Here is a 20792-nt window from a genome sequence, read left to right on the forward strand (position 1 = left end):
TAAATTTAGACTTAGATTAATTTCCTCAACGTTTTGTTTGGTTTAAAAATGAAATGGCTGATCTAAAAAAAAAACGAAATTTGACTAGTGGCATTTTATACATTCATTCTGCATTTTTAACTATAAAATTTGTAATTTGATTTTAACTATTTAGGCTCTCACAAAACGAAATCAAAATATCCGAAATGGTTTTCAATAATAATTTATCTATGAGAGGAGTGAAATTTTGAGAAAATAGTTCTGGTCGAATTCGCAATATATTCACAAAAACCGTGCGATAGTTGTAGATAAAAAAATTATTTTCAAAAAATTCGGCCCTCTATAGTCAATGTTCGTGTTTTTGTTTCGTTTTTATTTCACGTCAACTTGGCGCAGATAAAAAATAATTTTACTATGCTGGTGCATGTAATAAGGCTATTACATGTATAGGCAATAAACTTTACATCACTCGCATAGTAAAACGTCGTACTACACACGGAAAATAAAGTGATATCTCGTATCACGATGAGTAAAAGTACCTCGGGCTGCCGCCCTCGCATACTTTTTCTCATCTGGATACGAGATATCACTTTACTTCCCTTGCATAGTAATGTACTATTAAATTTCTTTTTATATTTTACAAATTTGATGTCAATATATAACTATTTTTGACATTCGTCTCTATTATTTTGTCCCTGAATTTGGTAAAATTTTATGGTTTTGTTTCTTTTAAAAGGAAAACCTATATAATCATCAGCAAATCGTCTGAAATTATTTTTACTATCCTCATACAGTTGTGGAGCTATGACTTTCTACGTTATATGCGATTTTAATCAAATTCCGTTCTATGAGACGACTCATTTACAAGTAACGTTTGCATATCAATCCCTTGCAGTCCTCAATTCGAAATTTGTGCCATATTGTTGTTACGCATCCTCAGACGAAAAACGTTTGTTCTGGAAATCTGTTTGTTCTGTTAAGGAATTCCCTTACAAGTGTAAGTTCCAGTGTACCTCAATCAGTACATGCCGTAGAGCAATGAAACTGGTGTCGAAATCAAGATGTTGATGCCACAAAGAACGAAGAAGAATAGTCGAACATTTGAACGGCTTTTCGATTAAAAATTTACTTTTAAATTTCGCTCATTCTGCAACAATTCCTTTATTTTCCTTCAAAGCTCTCGCAAACAATAGGAACAAAAGTTTCACGCTTCAGGTGAAACAATAAGGCAAATATCGAATTGTACTGCTACAACGTAGAACATGACAATTCCACGACTGTATAGCTATTTTACACTGGTGACGACAGAACATTACTCAAACGAATAAATTGATTAGAAAAATGTTTCTGTAAAATTTTCGAAATTGGCATCCGTTTTTTTGTGCTTTCGTAACATAATATTGGCGAACAGAATGACTCCGTGACAGAGCTTTTGTGTTTTCTGTGCTATGCATTTATAAAACGACGTGTATTTGAAAATATAAAATAATTCGAAGTAGCTATTCGCATCCGGAGCAACTATTTTTCTTTGTACAAATGCTTGGAAAGCGCTTTACAGTCATGATTCCAGAGAGGAAATTTATTTAATTTGTGGTTGTAGAAATGGCTAGAAAGCCACTGTCTCGTTTTTACGTACCTGTACCACTGACTAAATGTCTACTAGCCGAGAAATTTGCTCGGAAAATGTACTTCTCATTTTGACTCCGGATGCGAGTGGTGTCTAACTAAAATAATTTACTGATAAAAATTGTGATCACATAAATCTCTATAACACTGGAATGAGGACGCTTAACTTAAAACTTAAACATATCATTTAAGTTTAGTGGTCTGACGCAACACTTGCACTTGAAAATTAATCTCTAGTTTCATTTGTTAACACATTTTCTACATCGAATTGGAATATTTTTCTCTCTGATTCTTCGCAGTCATTTATACCGAAACTTAAAATTTAAATGACCATAACGCTTAACTCAAAAACGATCGAAAAGGTTTATTTCTGTAACACCCGCACACACACACATGGCGCTCATAATAACACATTTCAGTTTTGAATGTGTGTGTTGGCGTGTGCATAAAGAAAAATCCGGAAAATTTGCATCAAATTACTTGTCTCCAATGAATTTGCTCTGCTACATTGTAATGTCTCCATACTCCTCAGACCATTTCTCATAAGCTAGTAAGCTGTGTGGCGCAACCGATCGACGAATCCGTTTCAACGAATTGGTGAAATCATTTTCGGTGATAGCACGAAGTGAATTAGGGTGTAAATTTTTGACTTGTTCCACATTTAATTCTGAAAATAAATAGCTCTGCTGATAAGGGCTTCTACATAAAATCAAAGAGTAGTCGCTAGGTCACAGCATTTCACTGACTCTGGTTATTGCAACAAAGTTTATAAAATTAATGAGTCGTTAAATAAGCCATAAATTACACATGAGTTAAAAAGGATTGGCTATGTTTGTTTATGGACTCCAAAGCAGCAAAATATGTGTCTAAAAATCTCTAAAAAAACAGCAGGCACGAAGTTGATTGCAAATCACTTCAAAACGATTCTGTAAATCCAAAATAACCAATCTTGATTCGTGGATGAATTACATTCGAAAATATCTCTTTTGGCATTGACATTCTTATAAAGTGTCTTCTTGGTCAGCCGCATTTATTACAAAATGGCGGACCTTATATTTAGACTAAAAATGGTCATTAAAAAAAATCCAATTAACAATTTGACTTAAACTGCCCAGACAAACTGCAAACAAATCACTCTACGTAATGGAGCCACCCTAATTTGTTTCATGAAGAAAATTTGCGTGATACGATAAACGATGATATTCTACATTTGACTTAATGTTGATTGGCGCATACATGTCAACGTCAGCCAGTATAACGATTTCGATTTATCATTGAATGGAAATAAAATTATTGCGTGCGCCAACCAATGATTTGCACTTTTAAGATTTTAGCATGCGAAGACCAATTATGTTTTACGAGAACATTTGGCAATGTTCTCATCGTCTCATGTATACGAACGCCCACCCAACCAGTAATTTTATTCATTAAATCGATGAATGAATTGAACTCAATTATGTATGAGAATTTTATGGCAAAAGAAAACGGAAAGATTTTTAAACTTTCACAACTGGGTTAGAATGAACCTGCTTGATAGTGGAAAATATGGAACGGAGGAAAATGCTTTAATTGAAGGTGTCTCTTACCTCTTATAGGCTCCAATGCTGCGTCCTTAGCCAAAGCCGTCAAATCGGATCCTGAATAGCCTTCCGTACAAACGGCCAATCGTTTAGCGGCATCCGCTGATAGCGGACTGCCCTGTTTAGCCAACAGTCTTTTCAATAATAACTCTCTGGTATTTAAATCCGGCAGTGATACATAGACCCGTTTCGGAAATCGTCGTAGTGCTGCCTCGTCCAATTCTTGCGGTCGGTTTGTTGCTGCCAGCACAACGACTCTGTCACTTTCTGGATTGCTCGGTAATCCATCAAATTCGACTAGGAATTCGGTTTTCAATCTTCTGGAAGCTTCATGTTCGCTTGAACTACGTTCGGATAACAGTGAGTCCACCTCGTCGATGAAAATGATTGACGGTTGCATTTCACGAGCGATGGCAAACAATGCTCGCACTAGCTTTTCACCATCACCAACATATTTACTGGTTAGCGAAGCAGCGGAAATGTTGAAAAATGTTGCTGAACATTCCGTTGCGACGGCACGAGCCAAAAGAGTTTTTCCATTTCCTGGTGGACCGAACAACAGTAGTCCTTTGGCAGGAGAACGAAGACCAGTAAACAGTTCGGGGCGCACTGACGGAAGGATGACCATTTCTTGGAGAGCTTGTTTAGCGATCTCTTGGCCAGCAATATCGTTCCATTCAACTTTAGCGCCTCCCTCGACAATTTCATCCATGATTATTTGTACCAATTTCTGTTCGACGCCTTTCACACTGATCAACTGATTGCTGACGGACGTTGATGGACCACCCACTGGCGTTCGTGATCTTGGTGGTGGCGTATTTCGACCAGTACTTCCTTTGCGTATTGGCGAACCTGAAATCTTTAAATTAAAAATTGAGAGTTGCAAAGTGGAACCAAGGTTAAAGATTTTTGATTAAACTACTGAAAATTGCCGCCTAATTGCTGGAGGAGTTGCGGCTGGTTTCGGTGTCTGTCGATGGGTTCCTGCTCCATTTGTGATTGCTTTCGATCCCATGCTACGAGGAAGTGTTTGTGATTTGTTCATTACGCCCAAATGCGCTGGTCTTTTGATGCCGACTGTAAGCTTTTGACCGGATGCTGCAATTGATAGAATTCATTTCATTGAATGCAATGCACACGTTCTCTGGTCGGAGGGCAAAGACAATGTTTTCATGATCTTAATTCTTTAAATTAAAATTACCTTCAGATCGACTTGGTAGCTTATTGTCTGTTGGCGGCTTAGATATTGTGACTTTTTTCAATTGTGTCGCGGGAATAGTATAGACGGGACGTGCTTGCTTTTTCGTTGAATCTTTTTGTAAAGTTGTTTTTTGTGCAACATTTTTGTCAATTTCTAAGTTTTGTGTCTCCATTAAAATTTCTGATGGAATGTGAAAATAAAATAAAAATAAAAAACTTAAACGGAACCAAAAACAATGTATAATGCATGTGGGCTGGGTGAGTGTACAGAGAAGCTGGAATGTCTGTTAATTCCTTCAGATTCTAAGCGTTTAATGGTTAGATGAAAATCGTTTTTATTTTTGAAAGATCCATTGAATTGAAAAGAGATCGGAAATCATCCGACACGGACACACAATCATCTTCAACTGAGATATCGGAAACGGATTTCTCAGCGAAACGGTTTTATTTTCTTTAGAGTCGCCCTATTGGCAAATGGAAGTGAGATGAACCGAGCATCGTGTATAATGTTATATGTTGCGACGCAACGGTTGCGTCTCTGTATAAAAAATGTGTACACAGAAAGACATCATAAACTCAACTCAATTTAAGTTTGCAATTGGTTTCCATTCCACAGTTTTAAGTTCCACATCGTTCTACATGTTGTCAACAAAAGAAGCGTAAAGAGTGTCGTTTCACTCACACGTGTGGAATTGAAGAAACGTAAAGACAAACGCTACTTCTATGTGGTGCAATACGTGTGGAACAAATAAAACGAAAGAAACAAACGAAACCCACCATAATTGTATACTTATGATTAGATCAGTTTACAAAAATTAAGATGACTCCGATCTGCACGCATGACAGCAATTAGATATTCAGGATTCAGACCAACATAATGAAATGAATGAATGTACCACGAGAGAAAGATTTACCACATTTTGTAGCATTTTAAACAATTGTAGAGTAAGCCTGCAAGCGATTGATGCTGTATACTGCAAAGTAATCTAAAATGACTAAATATTTGAAGAATCCCACTGTGAGTCTTCAAGATCGTTCTTTGACTGCCTAATACGTTCTTAAACTGCCAAAGCACGTATCATTGAAATAAAGAACAATTGAACAATTGGCTGGTTGACCAAACTGTATGAGTGTGACGAGGACAATTTCAATTAAAATAAAAAAAATCAAGTCTGGCAATACCAAACCAAAACCTTACATAAACCGAAACGTTTCCGATATTTAGTTTGCTATTGAAATCAAGTTTTCAATTAAAATCGTCCCGTATGAAGTGTAATATCAACAAAGAATTTATATTTTTCAAGCAGCACATGAAGCGTTGTCAGACAATAGGAAATTTACGAAAAGCTTTTAAGCCATCCCCAGAAAATGTCGTTTGCATGAGTCAAATTTGTAACCGTTTTCGTTGCAGAGCTACCACGAACTGTGCAAACTTAGAAATTTATTTATATTTTCGTTTTATAAATTACTGAAAAGGTCACGTTATCCTATAGGGAGTAGACAGAAATTCTTGTCACGAGCCACCGACTATTTCTATATACTTCAGTGCACAAAGTTTATTTATCAGAAATTTCACTTATTCTTGCCAAACTAAAGCATGAAAAAGTTTATATTTATATACAACGTTAAGTATACTCTATCCACGTTCCATTTTATGTCGACCAGCTGAAAATGTGTATACACACAGTAAAAACGAAAACACTTACCCAAGAAATGCAATCGATCTCGTGCCATTGATAAATTTGTTTGCATCTTGTCGTGTAAGCGTTGCGCCCGTTCCCATACCTCGCTCCGTCCACCCCAACAGTCGACCGCTATGCCATACTCCAATTCACGTATTCCCTTTCTATATAATTCAATTGCAATTTCTTTTTGACCTACAAATCAATTTATTTCGAAATTAATATAAAGAATAATAATAAAGTGAAGCAATAACATAAAATTGATAAGGAAAATTTCATTTAAATATTTAAACAAGGGCGCAGCGAAAACACACTCAGCACGAAAAGTGCATACTACAAACTTCTGTGCATTTTATTTTTATCGCGATATTGAGTCACTGGGAAGTACTGTCGCGTGTGTTGTCTCGAAGCATATGTACGCTGTAACCTGAATACTATCAAAGTGCATTTTTATTTAGAACATATTGGGGACAATTTTTCGTTTCGATTTTCTTATGTATGTTCTTCTACACAACATTTTGTATGCATTTTTTCACTTGGATACCAATTTCTCGACTTTTTTTTTTCTTCGTCCATAGATCAATGCTGCCGTAATTTGCATGAGAAATGTAAACAAAAGAATTGTTTTGTTTAAATTTTTTACTTAGTCTCTGATGCAAATGACGGCATACTGAAACGTACGACGCATATTATTTTTCATAAAGCATTAACCTGTCTCTGTGCGGTTAAAATGTAAATAAATATCAATTCACCCCTTTATGCATTCTTCGGTCTTCTCACTATAATTATGTTTTTCCTAAAAAAAGGGATCTAGGGTTGGAGATCCTTTTACACAATTATTGGATGTTCTACGTTTGATCGACCGACCCTGTCACACAGGTCCGAGCAAACAGATGAACTTTCGATCGTTTCATTTCGATTGGAAATCTACTCACTCAATAGAAAAATCATGCTTGAAGCTTGAGCGTGGCATGATATAACACTTAACGGCTATAGTCTTTAAGTCGAATTTTATTATAACAAAATTGAAAATAAAAATTTCGAAGAATTCTGCACCACATAATCAAATATCATTTTATTCCATATTTGTACATTTTAGTGATTTCAAGGGGCTGGCGTAACATAGCCTTCACAGCATGGATCACCTCGGTGTCTGTTATAACGCCACCCACGGTTACAGCAATACGGCTTTCGAGATCTAGGAAGCCCACAACAATTTCTGCTTGTGCGTTTCTCACGTAAAATCGGTGGGTAGTTTATTGGAGCATAACTCATCTCTTCACTAACGGAATATGCCATAGTAGTAAATACTACGAAAAATAATGCAATCAGATACATTGTATTAGCTAAAAAGTAAAAACAATAGTCAAAACTCAATTTAAATTAAACTCTCGCCCCAGGTTAAATACCTGGGAGTGACGCTTGATAGCAAACTTAACTGGATTGCTCACGTCAAGGACAAAACGCAGAAGGCTTTGACGGCTTTTTGGATCTGTAAGAACTCCTTCGGGAGGAATTGGGGTCTGCCGTCGAAGGCTATTCTGTGGCTCTATGAGGCCGTCATCAGACCCATGATATGTCATGGGTCGGTGGTGTGGTGGCCGAGACTAGACATAGAGAGAGCGCGGAAAGAGCTAGGGGAAATTCAAAGGCTAGTGTGCATTTGCATAACTGGAGCTATGAAGACCACAGCTACCGCGGCCATGGAGACACTGCTGAATGTACCACCGCTCGACCTGATAATTCAGGCTAGAGCCTTCGCCACGGCGGATCGGTTGGTGCAAAATGGCTTGTGGACTTCTAACTTCCGGGCAGGGCATGGGAAAATATGTGGCGTGGTAGAAAGCCCAGTTTTCGGCATGCCCAGAGACCGGATGACACCGGTGATTGACTTCACGAAGCGATTCGACGCTACCTTCTTAGGCAGAGCAGACTGGCTTAACGGCTGGCCTACTGGCCTATCAAGGGGAAGTAAAGTCAGATTCACTGACGGTTCGAAAACTCCAAATGGAACAGGAGCTGGAGTGTATGCCCCCGAAACGGGGCTAGGCAATTCCTTCCACCTGGGAGAGATCGCCAGCGTACCTCAGGCGGAGCTTTATGCGGCACTAATGGGAGCACATGAAACTCTGCCTATAGGGACGCAAGGCGAAGAGGTCCTTATATGTCTTGACAATATAGGAATGATCAAGGCACTCGTATCGCCCGTAGTCACCTCCAAGCTGGTGAAGGAATGTAAGGAATACCTGAACCTTCTTGGTCTGAGCAATCGGATCAATTTGGTCTGGGTACCAGGACATTCCGGCGTGGAGGGAAATGAGGAAGCAGATAAGCTGGCCAAAGAAGGCTCGGCGGCTCAGGCAAACGGGCCAGAACCGTACCTTCCGATTCCCCAGTCAGAGTGTAAAAGAGCACTGGAAGACTGGGTTAAGCGTAAACACGCAGAACGCTGGGAAGCGTATAACGGAGGCGTTCACACGAAATGCTTCTTCCCTAAGCCTAACAAAAAATGGGCCAAAGATTTGCTCAAAATGGATCGAAATCGCATTAGAAGAGTAGTAGGAGCGATTACGGGACATTGCGGGCTGAATCGGCACATGAATAAGTTGAGGCTTTCGGACACTCCGAGATGTTCCTGCGACCTAGAAGAAGAAACGGGTGCACACTTGATATGTGACTGCCCCAAATTTCTTCAACTAAGACGCAGGATGCTCGGAGACTACGAGGTGGTTCCTTCGGAAATTGCTGCAATAGGACCTGACATCTTAGACAGGTTCCTATCGGCAACAGGAAGGCTACCATGATTTACATGATGACCGGGAATGGAAACAAAGGATCAACAGATCTGTGTTTCGAGATCTTAAATGATCGTCCCAAACTGATAAATCTAAAAAACTCTCGCAAAATGCTACTTGCTCATTGTTGTCCGCTTCGCTCTTCGCGACTCTTGTTGTGCACTTGAGGACGGATAAAATGTAATGAAATTAAGCAAGAGACAGCGAACATGAAAATTTCTGGAATATATCACATCGTTCAACGTCTTTTAATCTGTTATTTAAACGGAAGACCGATAAGGTTTTTGCATTTTCTTCTCATTTTGGCGACTAACAATATTTTGATAAAAATTATTCAGAAACTTCTACATTTTCAATGATGCGATATTTTGTGAGTATTTACGTAAGTTTGCTTTTGTTACATGGCCAATTTTTGGTAATTTAATTCCGTACAAATCTCCAAAATTCCAAAAAATTCTAAAAAAATCCTTCAAATCATTTTTTAAAATTTTTAGGAACTATAAGAACTTTACAGAATTAAATTACAGAAAATATGTCCTGTTTTGTAGTCTTTGTCATCTGGCTCAATTCGAATAAGCAACGACACCGTGGGAGGTAATCAGGACTTTTTGATAAAGTAGCAATAATAGTAGATTCGCATTAGACCTTGGAAAATAGTGAAACAGTCACTCGAGTAAACCCATTTTCCATTATAATCCTACAGATACGTACGTAAGCTATTTATCTCGACAAAGTATATCAGCATGGAATTTATCTCCTTATGGAAACACTGCGTTGAGTAAAAACTTCTGTCAAACTTTGTTTTGTTCTTTTATTGCTTTATTGAGTAAAATACATAACGTTTCTGTGGAATAATTTGGTTATCCACTCGGGGGATTGTATCTCGAGCAAAAAGCGAAGGCAAATCTTCCCCCTCGCAGATAATCAAATTCTTCCACTGCTGATGTGTAATTTGTTATATCACCCAAAATAAGTTTGCAGAGAGCACAATATACGCTCCTTCAATAGAGTGAAAGTACATTGGCGTAACATAAGAGTTGATAATATGAATTTATGTAAACTTAAGAGTCTAATAAAGTACGTCATTGTTAAGTATGCGATTCGATTTGAGATCGAAATATTTGGCAAATAAATTGGTTTTTCTGAGCTATTCCGAGTTTCAACTTTAAATGTTAAGTATGCCCAAGGTATTCCTAAGACTTCACTCCTATGTATGAGAAAAAGAAAATATTATTCCTTAAGTAAGACGTTACGTACTTTATGTAAATTAGTTAGTCGATCAAGGCCTATTTCAGGCAAATAAATTTTCAAAATCTTCCAAAATTTTTCCAATTTCAGCGAAATTTCAGAAACTTTAGGAAATCTTGGAAAATTTTTGCATGGAATTTTGAAAACCGACACCTTTTGTGTGTTTTACTTGAGTTTTTGATTTCTCCAAATACATGCCAAATTCACACAAAAAACCAGTGAACCACAAAACAGAAAAAGACTTTTTCGAGTAATCAGCATTAACCTTAAGCTTTTACCTTTGAGAAAAGGCTAATCATCATCTGTTCACGACACCAACGATAAAAATTAGCAATACCTTCCACGTAATGCGGATTTATATAGTAAAACGTACAATAAAAACAAATGAAGTAAAAGATTTTGTATCGATCACTAGCGGTGGTGGTTTAAACAAAAGAAGTAGCAGATTTAATGATTATATAGCTACACGTCTCCCGTTTTTAAAATGTTAAGTTCTAGTGATCCGTTTTAAAAAATAACAACAAAAACTAACTAACTTCATTTCATTATGTATATCAAACAAGTTTTTTTTTTCTTTTTGTAAATTCTTTCGGTATTCGCCATATAAAGTAGTGATGAAAATATCCTCATGATACATCAAAATATCTCCGTAACAAAAGCACAACCAATTAATTTTGCATACCAAGGAGCGAAAGAAGCAAGTTTCATCTCTCACTTCGCTCACCAAAAGTCGGAAAACGTACTTTTGCTTCCGTGGGCATGTAAACTGAAAAACATAACAGATACAGGAGGTTGGTATATTTGGACGAATGTGAAGGCTAGGACTGCAATAACGCTCGTCAAAAACACTTTCTCTTTGTCATGCCAATATCTATTATAATCCATTAGATCGTATGCTAATATGGAAACTATTTTACATCAGACTCTATACGTATAGTTACCGTGGATCCAAAGGTGCAGTTCATTAATTAAAATTTCAATGATTTTTGAATGAATATTGTTTTGAGCGCGAAAACTCTCTGACACATTGTTGACAATAATACTCTGTCTCGTATAAATTACATGACAATGTGCATATGATTATCCTTGTTGCTTAGTAATATTTTGTGAAAGCCTATATTAACAATGTAGACTCTACGTAATATGCCAACCATCATCCCATATGACAAAGAATTGACCTATTTATAAGTTTCTGACACGAATGGTTCGTACACGGAACAAATAAAACTAAAAATAGAATGTCAGGAGTGAAGAACAGGAAAAGTGTTTGTCGAAAACGTAAGCTTTAAACATAAACGTGTATGGTAAATATACTTTCCGTATAATATTCAAGATACTTATAATATATATCCGAAATGGTATTCGGAAAATTATTCTGCATTTTTATTTGAGTCACGTTTATATTAGGAAAATGCAACAAATATAAAAATGCTTTGCGTGACAAAGTAGAACTTTTATTAATACGTTTCATGAAGGGTGCTGAGCTGAGCTGACTTTTAAAATATATACAAAAGTAATGAATTAACTATAAAGCGTTGCCAGAAAATATCGAGAGGGAGAGAGAGAGAAGAAAATAATCGATAATTCGAATGGAAATTGAACAAAAAGCACAAATAATTTGTCGGTTCCATGCAATTTGGTACATTCAAATGCAGGCCACCATATAGTGGGCTCCATATACAATGTATTCATATATGACACCCAATATATTGTGAACGTTCTGATCGATCATAATCTGTGAAGTGATTGACACAAAATCAATGAATCGGCTACACGTTCAAATAGACTCATCAATTGCTATCTATTATAAGAACCCGTTAAATCATCATTTAAAATGTACCAATTTGGTAGAGCGGACTTTGATTTTATAAATTGTTGCTAGGGAGTCTGATGCTTTCACATTTCATTGGACAGTATGAGTCATTTATATGGCGAAAAAAAATTAAGCTCGAGCATTGTCATTACATTGAATTGTAGGTATGGAAGTTCCTAAAACGTTTATCATAAAAGTGTCATAAAACGTCTTATCAATCCGCGTTATCCGTCCCCTCGAAATGGTTATGAATTAATTGCAATGGCATAACAAAAATCCAACAATCTAGCCCCTGACTAGTACAATTACCGTACAAAACAATGGCACAATTAACGCATGCATTGTATGCATGATTGTAACGATATGAATCAATGTAGATCTGAAAATGTCAATGCCGATAGATTTAAAAAGTAATGCCAACGACCATGTTCAATGAAAATCGCTGTACATCAAAATGAATTTACACGTCGGTCTATATTGTGTATATATATATGGTACAGCATTTAGAAGTACCCCCCGACAAGTTGATAAATTATATTTTGCCAATTCAATTATCATTTCGGAAGACCACATTTTCATTTCCATACATCGTAGCCATTTAAATGTAACGGTGATGAGTTCGTTTCCCGTTTTTAAATCCGCCTCTTTTATACTCCCAACTCAAATGTATAACTGACTCGCACACCAGTTGTCTATAGATATAATAACATTGTGGTGTTTCGGGTATATAGTCTATATATAGCAATATGGACATATACACATGACTCATAGTGTTATTTTATGCTATGTGAACATTGGAGTGGTTGTTTTTGAGGTGTTTGAATTGCAAAAAAAAATAATGAAATTGTTCTTTTGCTACATAGAAAACTTTGACATTGCTCGCGGTGTTTTTGTGTTATCGTGACGATGCTTGGATGTTAATTTTTTTGAATCTGAAATAACTAAGCCGTTGAAATAATAAGATTGCAATCTTATTGTTAGACCATTTGGGTACGCGGCCAATTCCGTGTTCACAATTATAATTATGAATGACTGAAACGAGAAAGGTACATGTGGAGACGGAGACAAAGGGTTTGCTAAAAAGATACTGTCTTTGCATTTACTTTACTTTGCAGACAGTGATGAAAAAATGGAGCTACGACCCTTCGGTTAATGTGAATTTTTGTAACGAAAAGTATGCTAAAAGGAATGAAGTAAAAGATTTTGTGTCAAACACTAGGCGATACTTTGAACAAAATAAGGAAAAGATTCAATGCATTTTTGCTGTTCATAAAAGTTATTACAGTCACTTTATCAATTAATCGTCACCCTTAAATAGGGAATGCCTAGACAAGCATTTGAAGATTGTGCTATGTAACGCTCTATTTCACAAAAATTTCGTTTGAGATCCGATCAAAATTGGGCACTTCATTGGTTACACTGGTTCATTGGTTTCTTATTGCTCTAAATCAGGATTTCAAAAAAAAATATCGAATCTATTCGCCAATTCAGAAATCGGTGAAGATTCCGCAAAAGAGCGCTTTGATAGATTGTGTGATATTACGTGAATCCATTCCAGAAGCTTACGAGGTAAAGAGGTATGGGGCCGTTCATAAATTACGTAACGCAAAAATCAACATTTTTCAGACCCCCCCCCCGGGTCTGTAACGCTAAAAGGGTCAAGTTTGACCCAATTTTGTTAGAACCGTAACGCTTGCCTCATACCCCCCCCTCCCCCCTCTAGCGTTACGTAATTTATGAACGGCCCCTATGGATTGCACGGCCAAAATAAAAATTCAAAAACTGTGGAATGGACCCTTTCATCTGACACTCCTCCATGTCAAGTATACATGTTTTGAATACTCCCATCCTCCTATTGTTTATTTCCCGACTTACAAAAGAAAATGAAAGTTTGCAAAGAAGAAATTCATATCGACGCAAATTTTCCGTGAAGTTTGTATTTGCAACCAGAAACGTTGGAAAATTAAATCTTGCGCCTTGAATGTTAATAATGGCTTTTGTCGAATATGTCTACTACTTTTCGATATTTCCGACAATTTGATATTTGATTTTGTACAAAACTGACTGAAAATAACACGCTTCGATTCATTCAAGGGCAGTTGTCAGTCGTCATGTGTTAAAATGAAATTTCTTTTATCCACGAAAAATATAATCAGAATATACAGTCACGGTAGCATGTAATGTTAATCAAGTTAACCGTGCCTGACTAAGAATACTTTCTAACACCCACATAGATGGTAATAGTAATAATGTAGAAAGCCGCCCACTATAAGAAACGTATCTGGTTATCTTCCCTCTGCAAAAACATTCCACATTCCACCCAAACTCTAATTGAATACAAACACAAAGGAAAATCATCGCCACCAGCGACTTTCTTCAATTGATCGATGCAGTCAAAATATTGTCAACATTTGCCATCTTCGTGTAACCAAGTGACTAAAAATATGTATAAAACACGAAAGACGGTGCATATTATAGTGAGAGAAACCGTGAGCAATATACAGATTGTATAAGTAAAAAAAATTCGGTTGTATCATCGTCTGTTGGAACTTTTCGGGACAGACAACGTCAAACAAAGAGATTTTAATGATTGCATGCAAAAAAGAATAAAATTGTCTAAATAAAGGTATCTTTGTTGACATTTTAGCTCTGCGACAACACAAACAACATAATTTCGTAAACAGCGATATTTCACTTGACCTTTTCGGTCCACATACCGAACCAAAAACTACACAAACAATCACCGAAAAAACACATTACCTTCATTTTCTTCGTCAATTTTCAATGCCTTTGAGATGTATTCAAAAGCTCTGCGATGATGATGCTTTTGTTTGGCTAACAATGGATCGCCCGGTCCTGGTCCCACTTTCGGTACGGACATTTCATTTACTTCAGCAGTCTTTGTCGCACTGACCACAATCTCAAGATCTTTCTTCCGATATGGCCGATAGACTACCCGATAACTGGTCGTAAAAATATATCTAAAAATTACAAACAACTGATACAAAATGGAACGTAAAATGTTGAATAAACAAATGATGGGAAACGAAACGATGTAAATGTTTTGTTTATGTATGTTGGCGGACGACGTTCGCGGCAGATCTTGGTCGGGTGTTAAGTCATTGGATGTGTTTTCACTAGTTTCACCATTTTTACCAGATGATTTTTTCACTGGTGACTTTCCGGAACTTATGCTCGGACTTTTATTTCGAACCATACGATGTAATTTTGAACCCCGCACGAAATGTGTGGGGTTGGTCGAACTAATATAATCTAACTAACTATTAACCGCGCGCGACCTATCGATTTTATGTATTGACGATGACGAAAATGATATAAACTGAATGGTCTGTCTAGAGTGTGTTTCGCGTAAAAATAAAAAAGTCAAAATCTCTGCTTCGCGCACACCAAAACCTCACGAATATTTGAGACGAACTAAAGTTTAAATGGCATCTTTAGGTGTCGCAATTTATGATATACGACGAATTCCACGCGTGGTGTGTATGTTTTTTCATACATCACTCGATTGGAAAATGCGGCTGCGCGTACTATGACGGTTCTCTTGGAGTAAAACGTAGCGCTACGAATTATGGGATGTAAAATTATGCATAAACAAATACTCTACAGACTTCATTGATGATTATCACTCATCCCGCATAGACACTAGTTCTATATCACTAAATCACTGATAAAAGTATTTCTTTTTCAGTTTTGCATGGAATTCATTCTATACAAAATTGACAGTCAAGTAAATGTCAAGTGAAACGTCAAATATCGCACATGCATTTTATCACACATGCAGGGAAGTTGTTAGTTTATTTAGTAAATAAAAGCGATGTCTTCGAGCTCAGAATCAAACAACGAGGATGTTCCAAATGAGGAAAGCAGCCACGACGAAGAATCCGACGATGAAAGAGTAATGCAGTAAGTTGTCGATTGAGACCAATTTGTTGTGACGATTGATTTCAATTTCAGTTGAAAATACGTGAGGAACTGAGCTCAATGTCTTTCGAAAATCTGATCAAACTCAAGGAGAAACTTGGATCCAAAGTGTACAATGAGACTGTGTTCGGAGGCACGGAACGTGTCAAAAAATCGGTAAAAAAGGAGTTTAAACGCGAAAATAAAAATCGTCCACGAGAAATGACCTCCAAGCGACCAGTGCCCCTGCTCGGAAATGAGAAAATCAAAGCAAAGGCATCGACTCGCACAGTTAGCGATCCTCGGTTCGATCCGAATTGCGGAGAATTCAATGCGACAAAGTTCAGAGAGAATTTTAGTTTTGTTGCCGATATTAAGGCCAAGGAATTGAGCGAACTGAAGGCTCAACTCAAGGAGAGTACAGATCCGAAGGAAGTGAAAAAATTGAAATATTTAATTCAGCGGATGCAGAACCAAAATTTGGAGGAAAAGAAACGAAAAGACCGAGAACATCTGTTGGACGAGGAGAAACAGGAGATTAAACGGGCGAAAACGGAAATGAAAATGCCACTCTACAGCAGTACCAGTAAGTTCTTTCTATCTATTTTAAACGCATTCCCAATGAACAATCTCATTTAACGTTCGTTTCATTTTTCAGAGGAACGAAAAGCTCGTCAGCTGGTCTCACAGTATATGGAATTGAAAGATTCTGGCAAACTGGACAAACACTTGGAAAAACGCCGCAAAAAGAATTTGGCCAGAGACAGAAAGAAAGTCGATTTCGATTAAAGTTTCATTTTACTCCAATTCTATTGTCGTTACTACTTAAACATCTAGCAATTATCCCGTTCGTAACATTTTCGCGTCACGAGCTTCTTGAAGTTCTCTTCGTTGATTTTCCACTATGATTTTCCGTTCTTCCAAAAATTGATGGTATTCCTCCGGATCTAGGCGATCGACTATTTCAATGCCGCAGCTTCGCGCTACACCAACCAACATTTCGCACATTTGCTGCATAAAAGAAACAATTTTTGTTATTCTGACCATCGAACAGAATCGCATGAATTTACCTGTAATGTGAGCAAAGCATTCGGAGGATCTGCCAATTTGATTTTCGCAATTTCATACAAATGTTTCCTGGTAATCCTTCCCGAAACTTCTTTTCCAGGATTCATGGCAGCACGTTGAATGCCAGCGGCTTGTTTCAATAAAAATGTAGCCGGTGGTGAATGTATGACCAGTTCATATGACTTTTCCGCTGCTTTTGGAGTGATACGGCATGGCAGAGGAATTCCTTCTCTGATATCCTTTGTGCGTTGATTGAAGTCCTTACAGAATGCTGCTATGTTTATGCCCCTTTGTCCTAACATCGGTCCGAGTGGTGGACCAGCGAGTGCCATTCCTGCTGGGATATTTGTATTGAGTTTTGAACTGTGGTCAACCTTTCCGACAGCTTTCCGCAACACTCGACCCACTTGTTTAGACATTTTAACGAGACTGTCTGCAGTTTACACTCAAATCAACATTAATTCGCTTTTATTGCAGTCTTATTTTAGGGTTACTTTTCAGTCGTTTTCCTCTTCTTCATGAAAGTAAATGTCATGTGAGGTTCTCAATGCACATATTACTGACAATGTGGCGGATTTTTCGAATGTTTTTAAGTAGAGAGTGGTGAAGGATACTAGATTTAGTTTTTTATGGAAGGTAATTGAATACCGAAAAGAACGTGCCGAAAAAAGTTTTAAATTTGGGTCCTTGGACTAAGGCCGCTACTCGGCCCTAAGTGTTTTTTGCATATAAATCGAGTAAATATCATCCGAGTTTGCTAATTTTTGTTTCATTTGAGAGATAATTGAATGCCGAATAGAATGATGGCGAAAAAAGTTTCAAATTTGGACCCTTGGACTAAGGGTACTACTCGGCCCTAAGTGTTTTTTTTGCACAAATCGAGTAAATCTCATCCGATTTTGCTAGTTTTTGTTTCGTTTGAGAAATAATTCCCTTGACTGAAAGTCATGGATCTTATGGATGATAAACACCCTAAAATGTTTGTCACACAATGTTTACTACTATGATTGGAAATGCATGAATGTATGACCAAAAACCTTAAATACAGAAAATGTTTGTCACACTTTGATGATTCCTTGATAACACGATAACTTGAATAATTCTCAACGGATTTCCAAAAACTTTTTTTTAATCGACGGGGAATTGAATTCCTGAGGTAAAGTTCGAAGATGGGCTATGACGGTAGGGTGATCTTAGAGATATTCCCAAAAGAATTCTGGTCTCGTCCCTTGATAACACGATAAATCGAGTAGTTTTCAACGGATTTCCAAAAACTTTTTTTTATTTCACGGGGAATTAAATTCCTCAGGTTAAGTTCGAAGATGGGTCGTAACGGATGGGTGATCTTAGAGATATTCCCAAAGGAATTTTTGTCTTGTCGCTTGATTCCACGATAACTCGAGTAGTGTTCGATGGATTTCCAAAAACTTTTTTTTATTTTACGGGGAATTAAATTCCTCAGGTTAAGTTCGAAGATGGGTCGTAACGGATGGGTGATCTTAGAGATATTCCCAAAGAAATTTTTGTCTTGTTTCTTGATTCCACGATAACTCGAGTAGTGTTCGATGGATTTCCAAAAACTTTGTTTTAATCGACGGGGAATTGAATTCCTGAGGTTAAGTTCGAAGATGGACTATAACAGACGGGTGATCTTAGAGATATTCTCAAAAGAATTTTTGTCTTGTCGCTTGATTCCACGATAACTCGAGTAGTTGGCGATGGATTTCCAAAATGTTTTTTTTTAATAGACAGCGAATTAAATTGCTGAGGTTAAGTTCGAAGATAGGTCATAACGGACGGGTGATCTTAGAGATATTCACAAAAGAATTTTTGTCTCGTTCCTAGATAACACGATAACTTCACGTAATCCTCAACGGATTTCAAAAACTTTTTTTATTAGACGGGGAATTCCATTCCCGATGATAAGTTCAAAGATGGGCTATAACATAACGGTCGGGGGATCTGAGAGAAATTCGCCCCTTTCCAGGGTCTGTTAGCAGACAATAAAACTTAAGAGGCATCGGTGGTTAGCTAAAATTGTAGTATTAATCAATATAATGGAAAAACTCGCACACGTTCGGCTGGGTGTCTCTCACAGAGAGACAGTTGGAAAAATTGTCATCAATAGTAATAAATTAACATATAAGTTACCATTGTACTATAGCATACCACTAAAAGGTGTCAAAACATGGTCTCATTCTTACATGTTTTTATAAAAAAAAACTTTACCAGCTCTAAAAAAAGTGAGCAGTGTAACGAAATTTTCATAAACTGCTTAGTTTTCTCATGGTTGTTCAAACTGCTACAACCAATACCCTCTCTAGCAAACAAACTACTTTTATTCAGGAGGTAAAAGAATCAAGTAGCCTTTACATGTAAATTATAGCGTAGTTAGTCTAAATGTAGAATAGTGTTTGTAAAATACAAAGAAATAAGGTGTGAATTTGACACAGAGAATTGAGAGTTTGGTTGCTAGAGAGAATATTGCTACAACCTAATCTGTTTTATGTTGAAAGCTAACAATTCGTGGTCGTTATTGCAGTCGTACATACTTGAAAAATAATTCTGGGGCATCGATGCCTCTTTAAGTACTGAAAATACGTATGAGCCATTTTGAAGTACGTGATATGAACGAAGATTTTTATGTGGATTGAGAATCTGTGGTATTTAAGTAAATGGAATAAGGATCTCTAAGCTAAACTTTGCTACTGGACGCATACCCTTGTACTTTTATATAACTTTTAGAGTGATTTTTTTTGCTCGGATTACAAAAATCTTCTTGAAAAAATTAGTCAGTCAGTCAAGGGATCTGACCCATCCAAAAGATGGGGCCTAGTTGAATACCGAGAAGAACATGGCGAAAAAAGTTTAAAATTTGGTCCCTTGGACTAAGGCCGCTACTCGGCCCTAAGTGTCTTTTGCACATAAATCGAGTAAATCTCATCCGATTTTGCTAGTTTTTGTTTCATTTGAGAGATAATTGAATGCCGAATAGAATGATGGCAAAAAATTTTGGGTTTCTAATATAATGTCGTAAATTGATGGTTTTATTTGAGAGGTACTTCGTACGGGCTTTCGTAATTGCGCTATGCGCAATTTTAAGAATGAACACTTTCAGTAAATTTGATCATACCCAACTTGACTTGCATTTTGGTAACAGACGCATTAGAGGGTTCCGGGCGTATTACGGATACGGACATATTATGGTTACGGACGAAATAGGATTACGGGTCGTACGGGGCTAAGTCGCAGCAAACGCTCCGTCATTTCTGATGCCTTGTTTCGATGATTTCTTTCCGAAATTAATACAATTTAATTATTCTTCGAAAAAAAGGAAAAATAAATGAAAACCCGCGAAGCCATGGTATTTATACCGGTACGTGGTATTCACACCAATACAGATTACCAAAAAAAAAAATTATGTTCCACAAACAAGTCTCGTCCGTTTGTTTTGATATTTTTGACCAGGAATCTCCTCAAACGTTTGGTACGCAAGGCAATCGTTCATTGAACAACACGTTTCAAGAATACGGTAAGATTTTTGTATCCAAAATGCAAGAAGTTTTCACTCTCACAACATAACCCGTGCCCCTTTCAGACCATGCAAATTATTCTTCTCTTACATTATGTTGTGATTCTAGGGTCCATAGAAACTATTTTTTCGGTAACAAAAAGGAAACCTCAATGTTTCCTCCAATTGGAGCGTTAGGATCCGTTACTTGTTCAATGGACTTTTATTTTGCTTGTTCAATTGAACAGTTCAAATAAATTGTTGAGTTGTCCGACAGTTTTTTTTCATACGCGGTCCCGACTGATCTTTTCTTCTTCTCCTTTATGGCACGTTGATATTTATTGCAGTTTCTGCAATTGTTGTTACAGA

The 20792-nt window shown here is 37.1% G+C and overlaps 3 protein-coding genes across 5 annotated transcripts; 1 reads left to right on the forward strand and 2 right to left on the reverse strand.

Annotated features, from left to right (window-relative positions):
* Nucleotides 1-671: 671 nt before the first annotated feature.
* LOC119081925 (spastin) lies at nucleotides 672-15367 on the reverse strand. 3 transcript variants are annotated; one of them, XM_037191198.1, is made up of 7 exons: nucleotides 15080-15365; nucleotides 14684-14904; nucleotides 6092-6262; nucleotides 4387-4566; nucleotides 4108-4283; nucleotides 3192-4044; nucleotides 672-2272 (listed from the first exon to the last, which is right to left on the reverse strand). In XM_037191198.1, exons 2-7 carry the CDS (start codon nucleotides 14802-14804, stop codon nucleotides 2109-2111), a joined length of 1665 nt encoding a protein of 554 aa, XP_037047093.1. In that variant the 5' UTR covers nucleotides 14805-14904; nucleotides 15080-15365; the 3' UTR covers nucleotides 672-2108. The 3 variants fall into 3 exon arrangements, with proteins under 3 accessions (XP_037047093.1, XP_037047077.1, XP_037047084.1); XM_037191182.1 differs by having other exon boundaries at nucleotides 14684-15366; XM_037191189.1 differs by lacking the exon at nucleotides 4387-4566 and having other exon boundaries at nucleotides 14684-15367.
* Nucleotides 15368-15666: 299 nt separating this feature from the next.
* Nucleotides 15667-16645, forward strand: LOC119082710 (ribosomal RNA processing protein 36 homolog). Its single transcript, XM_037192289.1, has 3 exons — nucleotides 15667-15839; nucleotides 15899-16430; nucleotides 16503-16645. Exons 1-3 carry the CDS (start codon nucleotides 15759-15761, stop codon nucleotides 16631-16633), a joined length of 744 nt encoding a protein of 247 aa, XP_037048184.1. The 5' UTR covers nucleotides 15667-15758; the 3' UTR covers nucleotides 16634-16645.
* LOC119082813 (39S ribosomal protein L11, mitochondrial) lies at nucleotides 16624-17448 on the reverse strand. Its single transcript, XM_037192468.1, has 2 exons — nucleotides 16915-17448; nucleotides 16624-16855 (listed from the first exon to the last, which is right to left on the reverse strand). The coding sequence occupies exons 1-2, from the start codon at nucleotides 17329-17331 to the stop codon at nucleotides 16685-16687; spliced, it is 588 nt and encodes a 195-aa protein (XP_037048363.1). The 5' UTR covers nucleotides 17332-17448; the 3' UTR covers nucleotides 16624-16684.
* Nucleotides 17449-20792: the final 3344 nt, after the last annotated feature.

The sequence above is a fragment of the Bradysia coprophila genome, chromosome X (assembly GCF_014529535.1).
Source record: "Bradysia coprophila strain Holo2 chromosome X, BU_Bcop_v1, whole genome shotgun sequence".
Classification (NCBI taxonomy): domain Eukaryota; kingdom Metazoa; phylum Arthropoda; class Insecta; order Diptera; family Sciaridae; genus Bradysia; species Bradysia coprophila.

Excerpts from the sequence above, each read along its gene's own strand:
- LOC119081925 (XM_037191182.1), bottom strand. The coding sequence starts at position 15,140 with ATGGTTCGAAATAAAAGTCCGAGCATAAGTTCCGGAAAGTCACCAGTG. Across the intron at positions 6,263-14,683 it reads AATTGACGAAGAAAATGAAG|GTCAAAAAGAAATTGCAATT; the intron begins GTAATGTGTTTT and ends ATTGATTTGTAG. Across the intron at positions 2,273-3,191 it reads AGCATTGGAGCCTATAAGAG|AATTAAATGTGGAACAAGTC; the intron begins GTAAGAGACACC and ends ATTTATTTTCAG.
- LOC119082710 (XM_037192289.1), top strand. The coding sequence starts at position 15,759 with ATGTCTTCGAGCTCAGAATCAAACAACGAGGATGTTCCAAATGAGGAA. Across the intron at positions 15,840-15,898 it reads AAGAATCCGACGATGAAAGA|TTGAAAATACGTGAGGAACT; the intron begins GTAATGCAGTAA and ends TTTCAATTTCAG. Across the intron at positions 16,431-16,502 it reads GCCACTCTACAGCAGTACCA|AGGAACGAAAAGCTCGTCAG; the intron begins GTAAGTTCTTTC and ends TTCATTTTTCAG.
- LOC119082813 (XM_037192468.1), bottom strand. The coding sequence starts at position 17,331 with ATGTCTAAACAAGTGGGTCGAGTGTTGCGGAAAGCTGTCGGAAAGGTT. Across the intron at positions 16,856-16,914 it reads ATGCTTTGCTCACATTACAG|CAAATGTGCGAAATGTTGGT; the intron begins GTAAATTCATGC and ends TCTTTTATGCAG.